Source organism: Anopheles moucheti, chromosome 3 (assembly GCF_943734755.1).
Source record: "Anopheles moucheti chromosome 3, idAnoMoucSN_F20_07, whole genome shotgun sequence".
In the NCBI taxonomy this organism is placed as follows: Eukaryota; Metazoa; Arthropoda; class Insecta; order Diptera; family Culicidae; genus Anopheles; species Anopheles moucheti.
Window position 1 is genome coordinate 34,196,285 of NC_069141.1, and position 18,309 is coordinate 34,214,593.

The window sequence follows — 18,309 nt, forward strand, 5'->3', positions numbered from 1 at the left end:
TAAGAAAAAAACAAACACCCTAATGTACCAGTTAGACACCTCGTGTGTTTATAAAATCTGCTCAACATCTTTCAGCATGAAAGTTTCCCGATCGTGCACGGTGATTTATGCATTCGACTTCTGATGCTTCCACGCCCACAAGTCAAGAGACGCTAAACCTCGTTAATCTCCATGTATTATGAAGCATAATAAAGTGGTTGTGCAACTTGAAATATTCATCACACGTTCCGTTCATCACACCTGTAACGCTGATGCGCCCAATAGCGCCAGATACACACACACACATCGTTCCGTATGTGTCGCGATGAGAATATATCACCCGCCCCTTTCGGCAGTCAATGCGATACGCGATACGATTAATGAGAAAACTGGTGGTAGAATTTTTTTTCTTCTTCGCTCTATCTCTCTATCTCTCTCTACACCATACGTCATCCACCATCGTACGTTGACGAACCGCATACCGACATTATTTACGGTATCTTTCGCTTGTGACACGTTTAACCGGATACACCTTGCCAAGCCTTGTGCTAGCCTGGGTCTGCTGTGTGGCAGTTTATAGGGCCAGGGCATAAAGTCACCTACAACAAACAGCCCGTGCATTGGGTTTGTGTGGTTCGCAAAATGCTCGCAAACCCTCGCTCGTTCATGAAGGGCCACTAGCGGAACCCGACCTACCCGAAGAAGAGTTGTGTCAGGGGTGAGGGTTTGTCCAGAATAAGCGAATAGGCGAGTGTGCAGTACGTGTATGGTACAAATCCTGCAACCCACAGTGGAGGCTGTGGAGAAAGACAGGATATGAGTGAAATATGGCGTAAGATCGGTGCACCGGTTGGTATTGAGAAAGGAGAGAGAGAGAGAAAAAAAAACCCAACAGGGTAGAACCACATAAATCTGGAAATATTTTACATCCACTGGTCCCGTGATGGTACGGTACCGGTGTATGTGGCAAACTTTGCCCATCAGGAGATATCCCTAACGAATGAGCTACTATTCACGTGTTGCAACACTGGAGCGGTGGGATCGTTTGACCGTAATCTTTGAAAATGTTACCTTCACGAACAATGTTACCACATGCTAAAGGGATGACATTGGTCCACACTTACACCCGATCATTTCAATTGTCTTATAAAGGGGGTAAAATTCAAACTATTCAACTGATAAACTGTTTGAAAACGTTGCTAACTGTAGTAACAATCCTTTTTAATGCTCGTTAAATTGATTTCATGGTTGCAAGAACAACTGAAAATATCCCGTTCCATTTTTCAACAATTACAAATTATAACAACCTGCGAGGATATTATTTCATAATCTCATTCCTGGAGGATGCTTAGCCGATCCTACCGAGTGTTTTGTTCTGTGGCTTCATTTTGTGGCGTGCGCGCACACACACATTGCACCGTTGCGTCAATCGCGTTACAATGCGGTGAGAAAAAGGAAAATGAACCGACCTGCCGTTGCCGTAACCCAAGCTACCAAACCAAGCTGTGATGATATGTATTTCCATGCGCACATACCGTACCGAATCGTTGCCGCATAATTGTTAGAATGGCTAATGCAAACCAATGCCAACAGCGATGCCGGAACCGGGCTGCAACCCATATCATGCACATCATGAAGAAAAGGATTACAGTTCCCGTTCCGGTGCTGCACCGGCAGCCCGAACGCTCAGTCAGATTCGGGAATGGGAGATTGTAATTTCGCGGTCAGGTTTCTAGACGGCTGCCACCAGCGCCCAGGGGTTGACTATGTGTGCCAGTTTTGTTGGAGGCTTTTCAATTCGGGAGGTGGAAAAGTTTTGCGATTTGAATAATAATGCAACCTGCAGCGGTGGGTACGGAAGGGCGGACGTGTCGGATCACCAACACGGAAGAGGTTTCGGTAGACGGGAGTTTAGCCGTACGTAAAGACCAGCCTGGTATTTGCATTGTATTAACACGCATGTTACAAATGGAACCGTGAATGGGCTGTGGAATGTTTGAGTATGTTAACAGAATGTTTGTCACTTGTTGAAAATGAGTGTTATTATGAAACAGCTGCAGTGGAATTCGATGCAGTTGTTATTTGAACTTACTCGGGTTGCATTTCTTTAATTCCACCGAGTTGGAGGCATAAGACCCTGACCCTTTAAGATAATAAAAAACACGTACATTAAATGAATACAAAAATATTGAACTTCACGCTCTGAGAAACGTTAAATTGCAAACAGGAAATAATGAAATAATTACTTTGTAGAATATAAAATCGCTACCAAGAAGATTCCTTCGTTGCAGCGTTAACTCGTTGTTTTCAAAAATAATCGATGCGACTTCCACTGATAACATATCCATTTAGCAACGCTGCTATATTTAATTATAGTCAAGTTTGAACGAAAAACGTTATGCGCTGAATAAAAGCTTCCACGAATTTGTTTCACGCACAGCATCGTACCAAGCCGGAACGGAACTGCAAGCAAATGCGTCTACAGTTTAAAATTCTTCGTATCTTTTAGTGAAAATAATCAATTCCATCTGCGAGTTCGATGAAATTTGTGGGATTAAACGAACAAACATTTGCTCAGTGTGGAGTGTTCCATCAAATATACACTTTTTTGCTTCTGAAAAAAACATGCAGCAATTCAAATGAAATGCTTTTAATTGTTTTCCTATCGTTAACGTCAACACCAACAAAAACTATTTAAATTTTGATGATTGCATACACTTTTCACTACATTTTGGGACATGATTCTTAGCGTCCAAAATATATTGAGTTATGATTTATACAAATTGTGTACTTTAAATCTCACCCCAATATTCGTGTCCTTTCTCCTTTCCACCTACTAGCGCCATCTAACGATAAATAGCTGAAAGACACCCTTAAGAAACGGGTGAACGATTTTTCCTACCACACAATGGAGACGCCCAGTCGTTCACGTAACAAGCGGAACACAGATTCAACAAAACACTATTATCGTACTTGCGAAAACGCATCTTCGATCTGGCACAACTAATAGCACGAAACAAACATCGCTTTTATGCCATTACGTGCCGAAAGACGCCCTCCCGGGAAAGCAATGGCGAACGTTTGTTCTGAGAACACTATTCCCCAATCTAATTCATGCTTTTGTCCTTCTGTTGCCATAATCAAACCATATTATACTTACCATTGAACTGCTATCGAAACAATCGCTCCAGTGCAACCATGAGTGCAGTCAACAGTGCCACATTCGATTGGGTAATAACTTGCCGCCTTTCGCCGTTCCCTGGAGCTGGGCCATGCAGCCCCGTGCAGTTTTGGGCGTTTGCAGGCTACATCCCTTTCAATCATGTCAAGTGGTTTGTTGGCTGCCTTTCTTTCCATTCCCTTTACAACTGTTTTCCGTTAAGAATTGCAGCATCCATTTAGTTTGCATATTCAGCCTCATATACGGTCACTCTTGCAACGGGGACAGGAACCGGGCACGCTACTATAGGAAGCTAACGCTACACGCTACAATTGGTTTTATTTTCCCAACGTTTCCACCTTGGGGTCGAAACTGTCCGCGTATGGAACTGCAGTGGGACAGTGGAACGACTGTTGGTGTACTGTAATATGCAAACAAACTGCTAACAACAATGTCATGTTCGTTTCATGCCACGACGATGGCGTTGGTAACCGTTTGCTGCGTTTTGTAAGCGCGGCAAAGGAACGTCGCAGCAATGCGGACACTGACGCCATAAAACCTCCAAACCACAGTGGATGGTATTGCGTTTGGTCAACCGAAACTTACCGAGAAATGGTGGGGATTGAATTCTTTTACCGTCGTGAAACTACCCGAAATAAAAAATTCTATTTATTTCTATCTGTAGAAATATTCACAAAATTCAACTATTGTATAAAGTTTGCAACGAGATTATGGAATTTGTTGTATAATTTATATAATTTGTATTAAATTTTCCACAGGTAAGTTGAAGAGAAACAAGTTAGCTACTAAAATTACACCAAGACTGACAGCGCATACATTTTGCATACCTTCAGGCGTTTAGACAATAAAGCGTCTGAATGTAGGCAACATGCTTTACAAAATACTTTCGTAATGCTTTATTTTCAGTTTCTATGCAATTTTAAGTATAGATAATTAAATATAAGATCTAGGCAAAGGATACAACGTACGAAAGAACTAAACGACGAGAAACATTCGTCGATAATTTATTCGATGATCATTAACAATAGAAAACCAGCAAGGACAGAATATCACACATTTGTACTTACTGACCTTTTACTTACTGTTAAATGACTGATTGCACGATGCCAGAAGCCCTGCCATTTGCAACGGAGCATATTAATTAGTCTGTTGTGGTTCTCGGACAACGAAGGTGCATACTGTCGGCAAATGCCAACTACTCCCATGTGGTGATTTTGCAAGGTCGTACAAGTTCCTGAATGTCCTTACTCCGATGAACTTACACCCGGGGAAGATAATTGTCCCATAACCGTTTGAAATGGAACGAAAAAGAGTCGGAGAGAAGTGAAATACACTCCACGTTCGGCACAAGAGTTTATGCAAATGAAACACCAAAACAATTAAGCAACCGCCGGGTTGCAATGATGCTGTGGAAATATTGCTACAACGATCACGATCGTTCGCTTCTTTTGACAGCACTCCATTCAATTAATCACGATTAGAGATCTGTCGCTTCTTAGCATAAGTTATTAAAAATTGTAAACTGAGTTATTAGTCACTCCTTAACAGCAGCGCTGTTTTTCGAAACTTCTAGTTGTTGTTTTCAGCCATCTAAAAGCGCAAACCTTGATACTCCCAGAAGTACAAAAACTCGCATACAAAACACATGTGTAAGCAAAACAATCTTGAGACCATTTCACTTAACACCCATTGAATAGAAAATGCACCATTTCCTACAATCGCCACACGGTGGAAACGATGTTTTGTGTAAAATACCGCTGCGAGCACATGGCGTAGCGTTGGCTGAGATAACCTTTTGCATGAAGACGAGCTGTTTCCTCACCGTACGCGACTGGACGCGAATTGAACAACGCATCCACCTCAGCATTACTGCACCTGGAGTGTTGTAAATGGAACCGCGCCCCGGCTATTCAAAACCGCACTAGGTATCAGAGACACTCAACGTTCGTCTGTGCGCCATGGGGTGGGAAAGGTTTGACAATAGACAAACCTGCGTTGTTCCCAGTATAATTGTCTACAGATTGTTTGAGAGTATGTAACCTAACCGTGCTCACCCCGCTTTGTGGTTGGTTTGCAATGTATTAGTTTGATGGAAAATATTATTTCAAACACATTTCAAATCAAATTTCGGATGGTCAACATTATAAAGCTTTATCAAAATAGACGAGATATTAGACACTTGTTAAAACATTTATCAGCCAGGAGTATTCAATACACAAATTGAATTATTGTAATAATATGTACACTGGTTTTATTCTCAAAAATATATTATCTTTTGTATAACAATGTGGAGGTAAAGTTAAGGCATCCTTTACTAGCCATTATCTCGAATGTACACTAGCTCTTTCGTATCCAGTGGACGGTAGTGGAACGATGGTCCTTTCATGCACTATGGGTAAAATTGGTACTGATTGCATTGTAACACAATGACTTATATCGTTTTGGTTCAGTTTTTCATTGACAAATTCTGAAAAATGATAAATCTATATATAACCTACAAATAAATACTGGTGCTTTTTTTAAATTCATACACTATGGGTTCTATTTTTGACCGACGGTGTGTTCTTCGTTACCCCATGTTGAGCTCTACATTCACGGAATGTTAAGAAAATATAAATTTCCAATTGGTGTTAGGGGTACTAACCGGGGTTGGTTCCTAATTTTATTATTCCTTCCTACTTGCCACTTTATAAATTTCCCTACTAAGCGACAACTTTCCGAGATAAAAGTATACTGGTCACTGTTCGTACGCAGGAGAGAACTTCCTCGCCGGAGGCCAAAGGATTACTCTTTTTCATAGCTTAAAGAGACTTTGAATTCCAAAGGAATTCTTCCGTCTCTATCCAGAGGATAACTGTCGTTTGAGACGGATATGCTACCGTTTTTCCGTGAACTCTGTTTTCCATGAATTCCTGACCATAGTTCCCGTATATGTTTCGTATTGTTGTATAGTCTCTTCTTCGGGTTTACCTACAAACAAGGACCTCATTGTTCTCATTGTGATCAGTTTTTTTTCTAATTTCTTGAAGCACCTTCGACAAATGTCTAAAATCTGCAATATTCAGATCGCACACCGTTGCCACACAGCGCAAGAAAAAAAAATGAAACAAAAGCAAAAGCTGCATGGAATACGACTCTGTTTAAAATTTATAATTTTTCAAACCGCAACTTGAGCTACAAATTTTTCGTGTCGTATTATCCGTGCCAGGGAAATGACAAGCAACATCTTCGTTCAATCATTACGACGTTTCGTCAAAACAAGGCCAAATTGACAGTACCTTCGTTCAAATTATACAAGAAGCTCTCACCATACGCCAATAATAAATACACAGACTACGATACAAATTTCAGTTTGTGCACCTTCGTACAACAAACAAAATTTGCAATTGCACATTCAAGTTTTTTCTACCTGCATTAATCAATTTTATACACCAACTGTATAAAATAACATTTTCGTTAAATAAGAGTTCCTGGCAACACTGGAACAGGTTGTGAAAAGACGGTTGTACCATCGTAACTCACCATTTGACGGTTGACTTGTGTTTATCGGTAAATAATCTTCAAAGTATTTTCTCCATATTCAAACAATTGACGCTTTTAGCATCAAGAAACAAGTCAACAATATTCACAATAAAATACAAGCTCATAATGGTGACACAAAACTATTAATGCGAGTTTTGTTTCAAGCAATGCATACCCTGGCTGTCAAAACAACACTCAATATGGCTGCCTCAGCAAGACGTGAGCTCTGACCTCTGAATCACCCACATTCGACTTTTTGATCGAGCTCTCGTATTGATAAGGTAAATTTGCTCCTCGAAAATTCAGCCAAGAGGCCAGTGTTAGTAGGATTGCTAGGATAATTGTAAAACATTAAGCGATTTAATGTTTGCCAATTGGTCGGTGTTCGGTGCGCAAGCAGATTCACCAGTTGTTTCGCGTGTGGAATAAGATTCTTTCCCGCAGTGAGAGTAATTCAGGCCCCAGGAGCTCGTCTTGTGGTGGGTGCGCTTTGAAAATACACATAATGGCCCCATTGGCTGCAAACAAATTCTACTTTTAGTGCTGCTTATTAATCGACGGTATCAGCCAGTACACCAACGGGTGGTAACAACAAGGAAAACACGGATTATTTGCTGCTGTAAGGTGCATGAGTGTGTTTGAGGCTAGACAACCAAGGCCTACTCGGTAGAACCTACTGCTAGTTGTGTAGCCAGGTGCAAAATTGGCTGCTGGTGTGCTGCTGTGCAGTGGAGTAGCAATCTGCGTCAAAAGCAAGGATTTATCAGTGATATACAGCATCCTCAACATGGTTCTAATCTTGCTGCTATCCAAACATTGCGGAACCGTCCAACTGAGAGCTCTGCATTGCAGGGTGCACCAACGTAATAGGGACTAGCAAGGGTGAAGGAAGACAAAGGCCACGGCACGCACGCAGTGGACAGTACTGCACGTATTTCGTCTCTTATCGCTTATCAGATGCCCCTGTGCCTTTCATGAGCTGTTCCGCAAAGAAAAAGAAATCGGCCGCAAATGGCAGGACCATTACGAGTGATGGTAATTAACGATCCGTTGTCTCCGTCGACGGAACGAAGAAGACACTGAGTTGGTGGGGGTAATGCAGTGAGACGAGTTTATAGTTTACCGAGGGTGGTTGTAAAAAAGCCAATAATAATAGCAACCAGCGGCCACAGCACATAACACACACGCTCTCCACTGGCAGCCAGGGGTTTGCTCCGCATATCTTACACCTCCCACCCCCACCCCACGGTTCGTGCTCATCACATCCTCACCCACTCCCGATTCGATCGAAGCAGTCGGTGTCGGTGGGTAGTAGAACAAACGGTCCACTACGCGCTTTCCTCTCGGAGCATTCGTTCGCTGGCGGTGGAAGTGCGCTGTCGCGTGTTTTTCGTTTTGTTCGGGTACGCTCTGCCTGTGTGGTGTGCTTCTGTGCTTCTGGCGGTGTGTAGTAAGTGTTCCCACAAATCGGTTGTGATGTCTGTGGCGTGAGCTTATGCCAAGGACCAGGCCAGGAACCGAAACCCCAATAGATTCCGTTTTTGAGGACGCGGTTTGTGAAATTTTTGTTCTCCACAACACATCGCCATCGCGGAGAGTTCGTCAGGGAATGGGACGTGAAAAAATCGTGCTGCTTGCATGTGTGTGCGTGATTTTGTATGTGCCTCTCCCTTAAAGCTCGCTTGAATTGTTCAATTTTTACTGTCCCCGTTGGATTTGTGGGCCATCCGTCCGTCCAAAATCAATACTTAGGGGGCCGTTTTTGCTCGCGCGCCCTTGCTTGTGTGTGTATGTATGTGTACGTCGTGCGTGCCCACGTATTCTTGGGGTGTATATGTGAGTGTGTGTGTGTGTGTGTGTGTGTGTGTGTGTGTGTGTGTGTGTGTGCCAAAGTGTACGTGCGCGAAGGTTGTTGGGACGGGTTTTGCGGAAACGCCAAGAAACCCGAAACGGATCGTGTGTGCTCTGGCCATACTAACGCAAACGTTTTCTCTTTCTCATCATCTCACTGGTGCTGTATTTTGTCTCTCACTGTTGTGCCTCGGGAATGTCAGATCAGTTTTTGTAGAAACGCATAATTTATATAAGTTTACTAATAAGGGTACAAAAATAGGCGTACATTAACAGCAACTGAACTGAAGGCAGAATTACATGAATCACGGCCATTATTTGTCACCCAGCGATTTCTGGTACCGTTGTGTACGTCACACCAAACCCTCTCACGTGACAGCTTGCGATATTGCTCTTTCTCTCTCCCTCTCCGAGTGACGGCGCTCACACACATGTGAGCGCCGGACCGTTTTTGACAGCTACGTACAGTGTGTGTCGAAAAAGGGAATTTTCACTCGTCGGTTGCTGGTGGTTTTGGTGCTGAAATAAAATGCATACCGTTTGGTTGTGCGTAAAATCCATTTAAAACAAAAGGCTTGAGGTAGAATAATTACTTTTTCTTCGTCTGCAGTGTGCATCATTTACACTCTTGCCAACGAAACCCACACGCGCGCGCGAAAGCATAGGTTGCTGATGTAACGGCCCACCGAAATCCTGGCCAAGTGTCGAGCCAAACTAGCAGCTGGAGTAATAGGAAAAAAAACAACCCGAAGGCACAAATCGAAACCGATCGAAGAAGCCGTTACAGCTGGTTGATGTTACACAACGTGGCACCGTTCCAGAGTAATGCGTAAAGGGACAGGTGTTTGTCGAGAATTTTCAAGCTCCGAAGAGACTGTCCTGTTTCGATACACACTGCGGTAACCTGGTCAAAATGTGTTCACTTGTGGGTGGATACAAAAATGGTTTGCATTAAAAGTCAATTGAAAACTCCGCATCTTCCATTCGGCTTATCGAAGAATTGAAATGCAAATCATCCTTCTCATCCGTGCGTCACCCACATTCGCGTAAAGAGGACTTATTGACATCATGTGAAGCTTTACACCCCCGTCGCTAAGGATAACCGGGCGAATGTTTTCTTTCGATTCCGAATTTCATCTCGACAGCAACACAGCAGCACCTGATACTTTTGGGCTCACGTAATCCATCGCCGAGGTTCTGTGTACGTGTGGCACTTGGCGTGAAACATAGGAAAAACAAATAGCACTCCCTTTTGGATGGATGAAGTGGTTGGTTGTACAGCAGAGGACCACGAATCCTACCTCTGGTTTCTGTAATCGAGCTGTTCGGTGTGTGTGGTTGGAGCTTTACCATGCAAACGTTACCTTCAGCGGCTAATTAATTACACAAACTTCCCTTACAAGCACACACACACCTGGACATCTGTACCGAAAAAAGCAACATTTCGTCCCTTATTTTCAATATATCCACCCCCAAGGTGGGCGAATAATAAGAAAAAAACAACCCAATGTTGCCCACACGTTCTCCATACCTTTGTACATCGTCAACGTGCGCGCAGAGTGGCACCGAAGTTTCGTGCCAACATGGAATTTAATTTTTCCATTCGTTCGAAGTGTTGCTGCTGAAGAAGTGGAACGGTTCGATGATAGCTGAATAATGATGGTAGTGTTATTTGCGGTTTTGTATGAAATGTCTAATTCTAATTTTTATTGTTCCAATGATATCTGGAGCAACTAGAGACTACCACGCGTAGATGTAATGGTATATGCAGTTGAAGTCCTAAGTTGGTTATCATGATAAACATCACTGAATGTCTCAAAAGAGATTTAGTGTCTTGATCGTCTGGTGTCTTTTTAATTACGTCTCTTATTCCATAGCGTCACGAGTTCAATAAGATTGCATCAAAATGGAAATCTGGCACTAGTAGGAGCCGAAAGTCTCGTATATTATACCTTTAAATCTGAAAATTATTCTTCTGCTCTGTGGCACTACAATTCTTAAAGGTTCTTGTTTTCCTTGACTTGACTATTTTACGTTAGCAAAATAATCTGGTGCAAAAGAGTCTTGGTACTGGTGCCAAGACTCTTTGACCACATCACCCTGTTTAATTGCTGGCTAATTTTATGTTCTTTTATCGTCGCTTTCGTTTTGTTTTAGTGTCCGAATCCGTTGATCGCCCGAAGGCCTTTCCCGGCGGAAGCAATACGAAACCACCAACGACGGCAGCAGTGGCGGCAGAATCTTTGATGTGTTCTCAAGTGTGCGTGCGACGAGTGGTGCATAAGTGAGCTTGTATGTAGGTGGAGCGAAAGCGAGTGTATGCAGTGAAAGGAAGACACCGTCTTCTTGATCCTTCAACATCATCATCACCATTATCGGCGTCACCCCTCCATCCCGGTGCGGTGTGCGTTGGAGTAGAAGAGTGTGCCCGAGTAGTGGTGTGTGCTGACGGTGTGCGTAAAGAGTGTGTGTAGCGTGCGTTTCGATTTTTTTAGTTTCGTTTGGTTATCCTGTTGCCATTTCGTTGTTCATCGACGTCGTGCCAACGGTCGTGGCCCTGTTTTGATTTGGTTTTGTACAAAATCAGTGATAACGAGGCAAAAATAAGGGTCCCGCTAGTTGTTGGGCCAGTGCTGAGTAGATTGTGATACGAAACAAGGCCCTTTTGTGCTGTAAATATTAATCGCAAGTAAAATCAATAGTGCGTGCGAGTGCGTGTGTAGCAACAACACACACCCGACGGGATCAGCGTGTGTCACTGTTACGGGTAGCAACCGCCATCATCACGGAAGCACCGGGTGTACGTACGGTTCCCCTGCGCCAACGCTTGCAAGGCCCGCGAGGACGACGGTAGCAGGAATAAGGCTTCCTGTACCAACCTCCCTTTTGATCTGCACGATCTGCAAAATCTTTCCGGACGAAGAAAGGGGAAGAGAGGACACCGGATAAAAACCGCGAACGGCGCGACGACTACAACCCGTTTCACAATCACCATCTTCCAGAAGGCTATCTGTACCGGATATAACGGCGGAGCCTGTTTGCGAAGTGCGCCGCGTGCTGGTAAGGAGGAGCATCCAACAGAGGACAACGCGAAAAACACAACCTAACCCGAAACAAACAACCCCCAGCAACAACAGCAGGATGGATTGCAAACGGATTTTGCGCTGCTCGACACTAGTCGTGCTAGTTTCAGTCACCCTAGTATATGCACAAAGCTCAGGTATTTGAACATGCTTTCTATCCGTGTTTTGGTTCAAACATATTCTCACCACTATCTTATCAACACCATCACCATTTCTTCTACCACCACTATTACTACCGTTTTCTACTACTATTACTTCCGAACACACCACATGTTCTACCTTCACCGAGTTTACTACTAATCCACCGAAGAGTGAACCTTGGTTTGGTAAATGTTTCAAGAATGTCCCTTCAAAGCTGTCAATATTGATTTCAATTTACGACTTTCGTTTCGATGTTTTGAGGATGTTTTTATTTTACCACAACTTTTCACTAAACCCCACTTCTGTATCTTATAGTTTTCTGCAATGTTTTCATCTTCTTTCCTTTCGTACAACCATTTACGTCTATTGTTTTTTTTTTATTCGACCAATTGTTATAGATTTCAGGATTGAATGTGTTTTTTTACAGAATGTGTTGAAGTGATTTTTTTTTACCAAGGGGACTTTGAAGATTATCCGGCGATCGAAATCTGTTTTGTGCGTTATTTATTCATTCGTTTTCGAGTAGAAGAACAAATCATCGATCATCGTAATCATTTTGGGTTATCAATTTATATAGCCACAGACAAGTAGTCCCGAAGATACGCGAATTTGAAGTTGTGGAATTAAGTGAGCTTATTTTACCGAATTTGTTTAATCTTTGACAATGTCAATCTCTAAACAAATCCGTTTTTAAAAAAATTCTAAACGCATCTTAAGCAAGCAACAACCACATTCTACACACAATCGCGTATCTCTGGAACAGCCTGTAATTTACTGCAAACACACGTAGCAACACAGGGGAATAAATGGTTTTGCAGCTATATTCTTTTTATTTTTTAATCATGCTCGATGGTCATGTCCCTCCGAAGCGTTTCATCCGTATCCCCAAACCACAGCTCAACCCGTTTAGGCGTGTAGGAATGGTTTTTGTTTTGTCATCCCGAAAATACTTCCCACAAAATTGTAAAACCTACATCGTCCATACTCATTAAGCATGTGGGGGAGCGTGGGTTTGGGGCAGTACATAAAATGCCAAGATGCTCGAGAACTGTTAAGGCGTGCTGTATAGGTTGTTTCATTGTCCTGTTTGTCAGACATGTATCCTTACCGTGGGTCGCATCCGCAGCCCCCCTGACACGCGCGCGCGCGTGTGTGTGTGTCTAGCATTGTTCTTCCCGATCCTTATTGCTCGTTATATTCACTTCTCCCCCAGTTTCGCAAATTTTACGGCAACCATTCAGTGCATCGAAACACATCATCATCATCATCATCGTTAGAATGTTGATTCGGGGCTTTTTTCTCTCTTTTTATTATTTAATTCCCCCTCACACTTGCTCTCGTTTGTTTGTCCCTAACGCGATCATAAACGAGAAAAAAGGGGGATAAGGTGCTTCATTTCGTATTTTAAAGCACAGAGCACCCCTTTCCCCCCCGCCTTACACCTCCTCTTTCAACAATCTTTTTTTCGTATTCTTTCGGGGTTTCGCATTCGCGGGTCATTTTCTCACTCGAGCTACTAAATATGCGGGCTCGTGGGAAAAATACTTCCAACAATCCGACCAACAAATGAATAAAGGGAACCAGCAGTTCGTTGGGATTTCTAGAGCGAACACTGATATTTCTAATTGCGAGTAGGACCATCTGTTTCCGAGGGACAAGCTGTGGACGTGATGGAAAAATCTCTTTCCAAGCTTTTGCATAAAGCAATGCTTAAAAGAATATTTAGAAAGAAAGGGCTCACAGGCGCTTTTAGTTGTGAGCAGGTGCCAGGTCATACTATTAGGATGAATGGATGGGAGAAACCCATCCTCTGCTGATCTTTCTGCTTACATATCCTTCCTGTCTTTCCAAAGCAGCACCCCCACAGCTCATGTGGCTCCCATAGGATGGGACTTTAAAATAAGCTTTTCCACTCTCGGTGCTAGTGCAAGCTAGTTGTTGTTGTGTGCTATTCAGAGAACCATTCCTCACCTTGGTGGTTTTGTCCTTTTAACAGCGCCAACACAACCCTTTAGATGCCGCGACCGCTTCAAGGCAAAAAGGGCGAAAAAAGAAAACGGATCTGCCATTCGTGTGTGTGTGGAGCAACCGAGACCGCCGATACATTTGTGCCACGAATAAAAAGGGATCTTCTTTACCCTTTTCTACCTGGGAACCAGAGGGTAAATCCTTTTCTTCCATCTCCCACGCGTGGTTCGGTTTTTCTTACGCACGTGTGAGCGTGTTTTGTATGGGATCCTTTCGCTCCCGCGAGTTTGGTTGTGAAGTTTTATGTGCACCACCAACCTCCAAGCTCTGGTGGTGTATCGTTTTGGTGGACGATTCGCATGTCAATCCGCAGGCGACACATATGCGGTAGAGGGCATAGCATGTTGCGCCATTATGTAACGCATGGCAAAGACATTCCCCTCTCTTCCCAATTACGGGGTCGTTCGGAGGGAATCGAAATGGAGCTACATCAGCGCCAGAATAAGATCGATTTACAGCCAGTTGTAAAGCCTTCCCGGTGGCAACAAGATATCTCCATTATGCAACGTCCGAGATAGATCGAGTGTGACTGTTGGTGGGAAGTTTCGGAACCGGCAGAACACTAAACGTAAAGTGATGTATCGAATTAATCAGGTGAATCGTTTTACGCAAATGGATTAAAGTTGTGATTCACAACGCTTACCAGGAACTAGGTGTTTACCGAGCGTCGTTCGTTTGTCATCGTTTTGACAGCGAAACCAGGGCAGAAATTCGTTTGCAAAAAGGTTCGCATTTACATCGAAAACCCGTCCATGGCGTCACACACCTGCCATAGTTCGCTTATCAACACCGTACCACTCGTGGCCTGTGAATTGCACCCTATTATCATCGCTTGTGCCGTTGCACCCTAGAAAACAAAGGGATGGGCGTTATACGTTTGACATTTGTCGCACAAAACCTATCCCCAATACCAATTTCTAGCTTAAAAAGGTAAAATAATTAAATCATGCTTGACGCGTTTGACACTCCACGGTGAAGCTCGCAACTCGGAAGCTATCAATACTGACACAGACACACCACGTACGCATCACGTCATTCGAATGCAGTGCGCCGGGTAGATGGAACTGGTTTGGGTGCTTAGGCACCTCGTCGATTGCGTGATACGCGTCCACTCTGACGCAACCGTAACTGGAAAGAATACACTTGAGTTCCCGACGTCGCCCGACACACGCGTCCGTGTAAAGTTGGTTCGCCGTGCAGCGCGCCGCTGCACACATGTAAAACATTTGTCCTCCCTCCCGTATGTGTGTATGTTGAATGGATTTGGCGTGACTTAATTGAAATCGAATGTGCGGATATCGTTCATCAGAATTCGATGCGACAGCAGCTTTGACGTCGCCGTCATCGCCGTTTGTCATCTCGGGGAGACGCGGTGCGTGTAGGTGTACTAAATTGATTTCACTGCTACTAGCAGCGGCACACACGGCCACACCACCACTCTACTGTGCCTGGGTGCTAGCTTTACGTCGTTGGTGTGCTATTTTGGGTTAGGTCACCATGTTGGGATTAAGCGGATAAGCGATGACGGTGGTGGTGGTGGTGGTGGTGGCAAGTGTTCTCTAGGTCTTGGCTCAAGCGGTGGCTTGCTTGTGAAACCGAATAATTAGAAAGCTAAGGTGCAGAAAGGCGTTCATCCAGAACTCTGACCGTGTTGTGTTTTGCTGACTCGCTAACCTCACTAACCGTTGGCAGGAGGAGGGAACTAATGAAGTTGTCCAAGCCAGTATGATGGCGCTGATGAATCATCTGTCTCTAGGTGACTAGCTTGGAACGAACGAAGCGAGCTCCTTTCTTACAGAAACCAACCTCTAAAACACTTTTAGAGTCAGCTGCAACATTCTTCATCTGTTTGCCTGCTTAATCGCGTTAGAAACTGTCATAAACTAATTCCAAACCAGATGCTCATTTCACTGCGCCCAGGACGCAATCATCATTCGCACACGGACTCCTTGCCAACAGTCGCGCGTCCCGTTTAAAACGTACCAACGTGTTAATAGGCAATCCTGTAATGCCATCTTCATACCGCATTTGCAAGGCGAGATCGTGATCTCTTGCTTGCTTACACATTAAAACCCATCCATTCCACCCACTGCAACAACACGTGGGCCACCCAAACGGCTGTAACAACAACTCACTTAGCACCTCGCGGGGCTGCCACAGTTATCTACCTCGTGTGTCATTATTTGATCCCATTAAATGCGATGACACTCGCTGGGAACGGTTCACTCCGGGCACTTTTAATTCGCACCGAGATTTCGCACGGTTTCCAAGCGTGAAAATATGTGGAACCTCCAAGCGGCCGTAACTGGGATGATGACGATGGTACAAACATGATTGTCATCCGGAGTGTTCTTGGGTTAACCTTCCTTTTTCTGTTGCCGTTTTGCACCACCCGACAGTAATGCGCATTTTACAGTTCCAGCACCACCAACACGCGATAAGTGTGTACACTTGGGGACACCTCTGTACTGCAGATGTCGTATCGTTGGGTCAACAAATAGCCCCCCGATAAAGGCCCTCGCTCCTCCTTATCAACCGCACAATTGGAGGATGTTTGCGCTTTGGCACAACAATTGTTCCTTGGAGGGAGATAAACAGCAGGTCGGGGTCCCCCTTGTTTTGGTGGGTGTGGGCAAACGACCGTCCGGCTCGCCACGGCAATGAGGCTGCGGGTATCGTAAATTCACACCGGACACACGTAGATCAGCTAATCTAGACGTCGAAGGCCGATACGGACACCATGGAGAACCCATCGTTGTCGCCATGTTGGCCCCAAAACACCTTGGCCATTCCCAAAATAACTAACAATAGTCTTTCGACACGCCGGGGGAGATCGGTTTGGTGCTTTCGGCCATTTTCTTCCGGCACGCATTTGCCAAAGGGAAATCACCGATCACACCGCTGTGTTTGGTGCAGCAGCAAAGTCATGCTGTTCGATCGATTTACAAAAAAAAAACCCAAATCGCTCGCGGGGGTTAACACGGGGGATAAAAATAACACAACATCGTTTCGATTTACACGAAACTGAAAAAGGTGTAATGGATATACCCAGCTCTAAATTGTAGTGAAGATTTAGATTTGTTTGGTATCAAGAGCTCTCCAGCCAGGAGCAATGCCAGACAACTCATGTTGTTTGGAAGTTTTTTTTCCGCTTCAGTTCACTCGTCAAATTGTGGTGTTGAAATCTCCCAAACAATACGGTTGCCTTATCATCTGCCTCGTTTGCCTTAAATGTTGAACATTTTGCAACATCAAAGGGCACGCAAGGGAGTTGACTTCCTACTTCCAATAAAATGCTCAAGTAATTCAATTTTGGAAGCACATAAACTGTTCTCGATCGATTAAATTCCAGTTACTATTCTTTATGCTCTAGAAAACAACACACAAGCCAGAAAACAACTGAAAACTGTTGCAAGCAAATGACTTTCCAAAGTAATAAGTTCTTCCACTTGTCGGATCGGTTCGAAGCTAATCGCCAAAGTGGTGCTGGTTGATCGATGTGTCTTCGGCCCTTCGGCTCGAGCACACAAAGTGCACGATAAAACGTTACATCTCGCCGTTGCATCCAGCCATTTTTGCTGTTGGGACGAATGTTCTTCCAATTATAATGGATGTTCTTCCGGTCCCAAGGTGTCCCCTCAGGCGGTGGCAACGACGTACCGGGTAGAAAGTTAGCATTTAGTTGAGCATGTTTGGAGAAAAAAAAACAAAACAAAACAATGCTAAAGTCACTCATGCTGCACAACGCACCGAAAGTTGTCTTGGAATTGGTTTTCGGGAAGCGAAAGTTCCACCGAATCCAAATACATTTAGGAAATAGATTTCCGTTGGCCTGCCGCCGGGTGGTGGAACCGTTGTTGAAACTTTTCATAATTTCTGCTCTCTTTGTAGGTAAATGAAGTTGTTCTCGGATTGCGGATTGCGGAAAAAAACAAAATTCAAACTCAACATTTAACTAATTAAATTAAAGCAGTGATGGGCGAAGATGAGCGAAACAGTACAACAACACCAAGCCACCATGTATCGTTAGTACGGCAAGCGGCAAAAGGCTCACCCAGAGCCGGGACGATATTGCCAGAACTCACTGCACCCATAACCACACACCGAACGAGCGCGCTCGCTGGTTTTATGCTTCTACGTGTAAGATCTTATGCTTGATGTGCTTTGTGGTTGCGAACGGAGAAAAACAAGTAAAGTAAATAGAGCTCCCTCGATTCCGCTTACCCTTGTGCTGCTGCTCCCATCCCATGGATTGCCACCGTGGAGGTTGCCCTCGCGTACGCATGCGTCCTGCGTATCTTGTCAAACGGGCGCCAGAAAACTGCCACCCACCACAACACTGTCCATTCGCTCCATCCATCCCGGGGAGTTTTCGTTCAGTACGAGAGCGAACTAAAAAAAAAAGTGCGAATCAATCCTCAAAAATACTTCTCGCTCACATCAAGGGTCAAGGATTGCTAGTCATAACTGTTCGCCTAGGGAGCATACATACCGGCATCTATCGCTCCATCGTGCTCCGGACGG

At 44.2% G+C, this 18,309-nt stretch overlaps 1 protein-coding gene across 1 annotated transcript in view; it reads left to right on the forward strand.

The window, feature by feature from the left end:
- Positions 1-6,997: 6,997 nt before the first annotated feature.
- LOC128304580 (uncharacterized) overlaps positions 6,998-18,309 on the forward strand; it is a 51,871-nt gene continuing 40,559 nt past the window's right edge. Inside the window, exons 1-2 of the mRNA XM_053041783.1 lie at positions 6,998-7,161; positions 10,691-11,753. Coding sequence (XP_052897743.1) covers positions 11,675-11,753 — 79 coding nt within the window. The 5' untranslated portion in view covers positions 6,998-7,161; positions 10,691-11,674. The remainder of the gene's footprint in view (positions 7,162-10,690; positions 11,754-18,309) is intronic.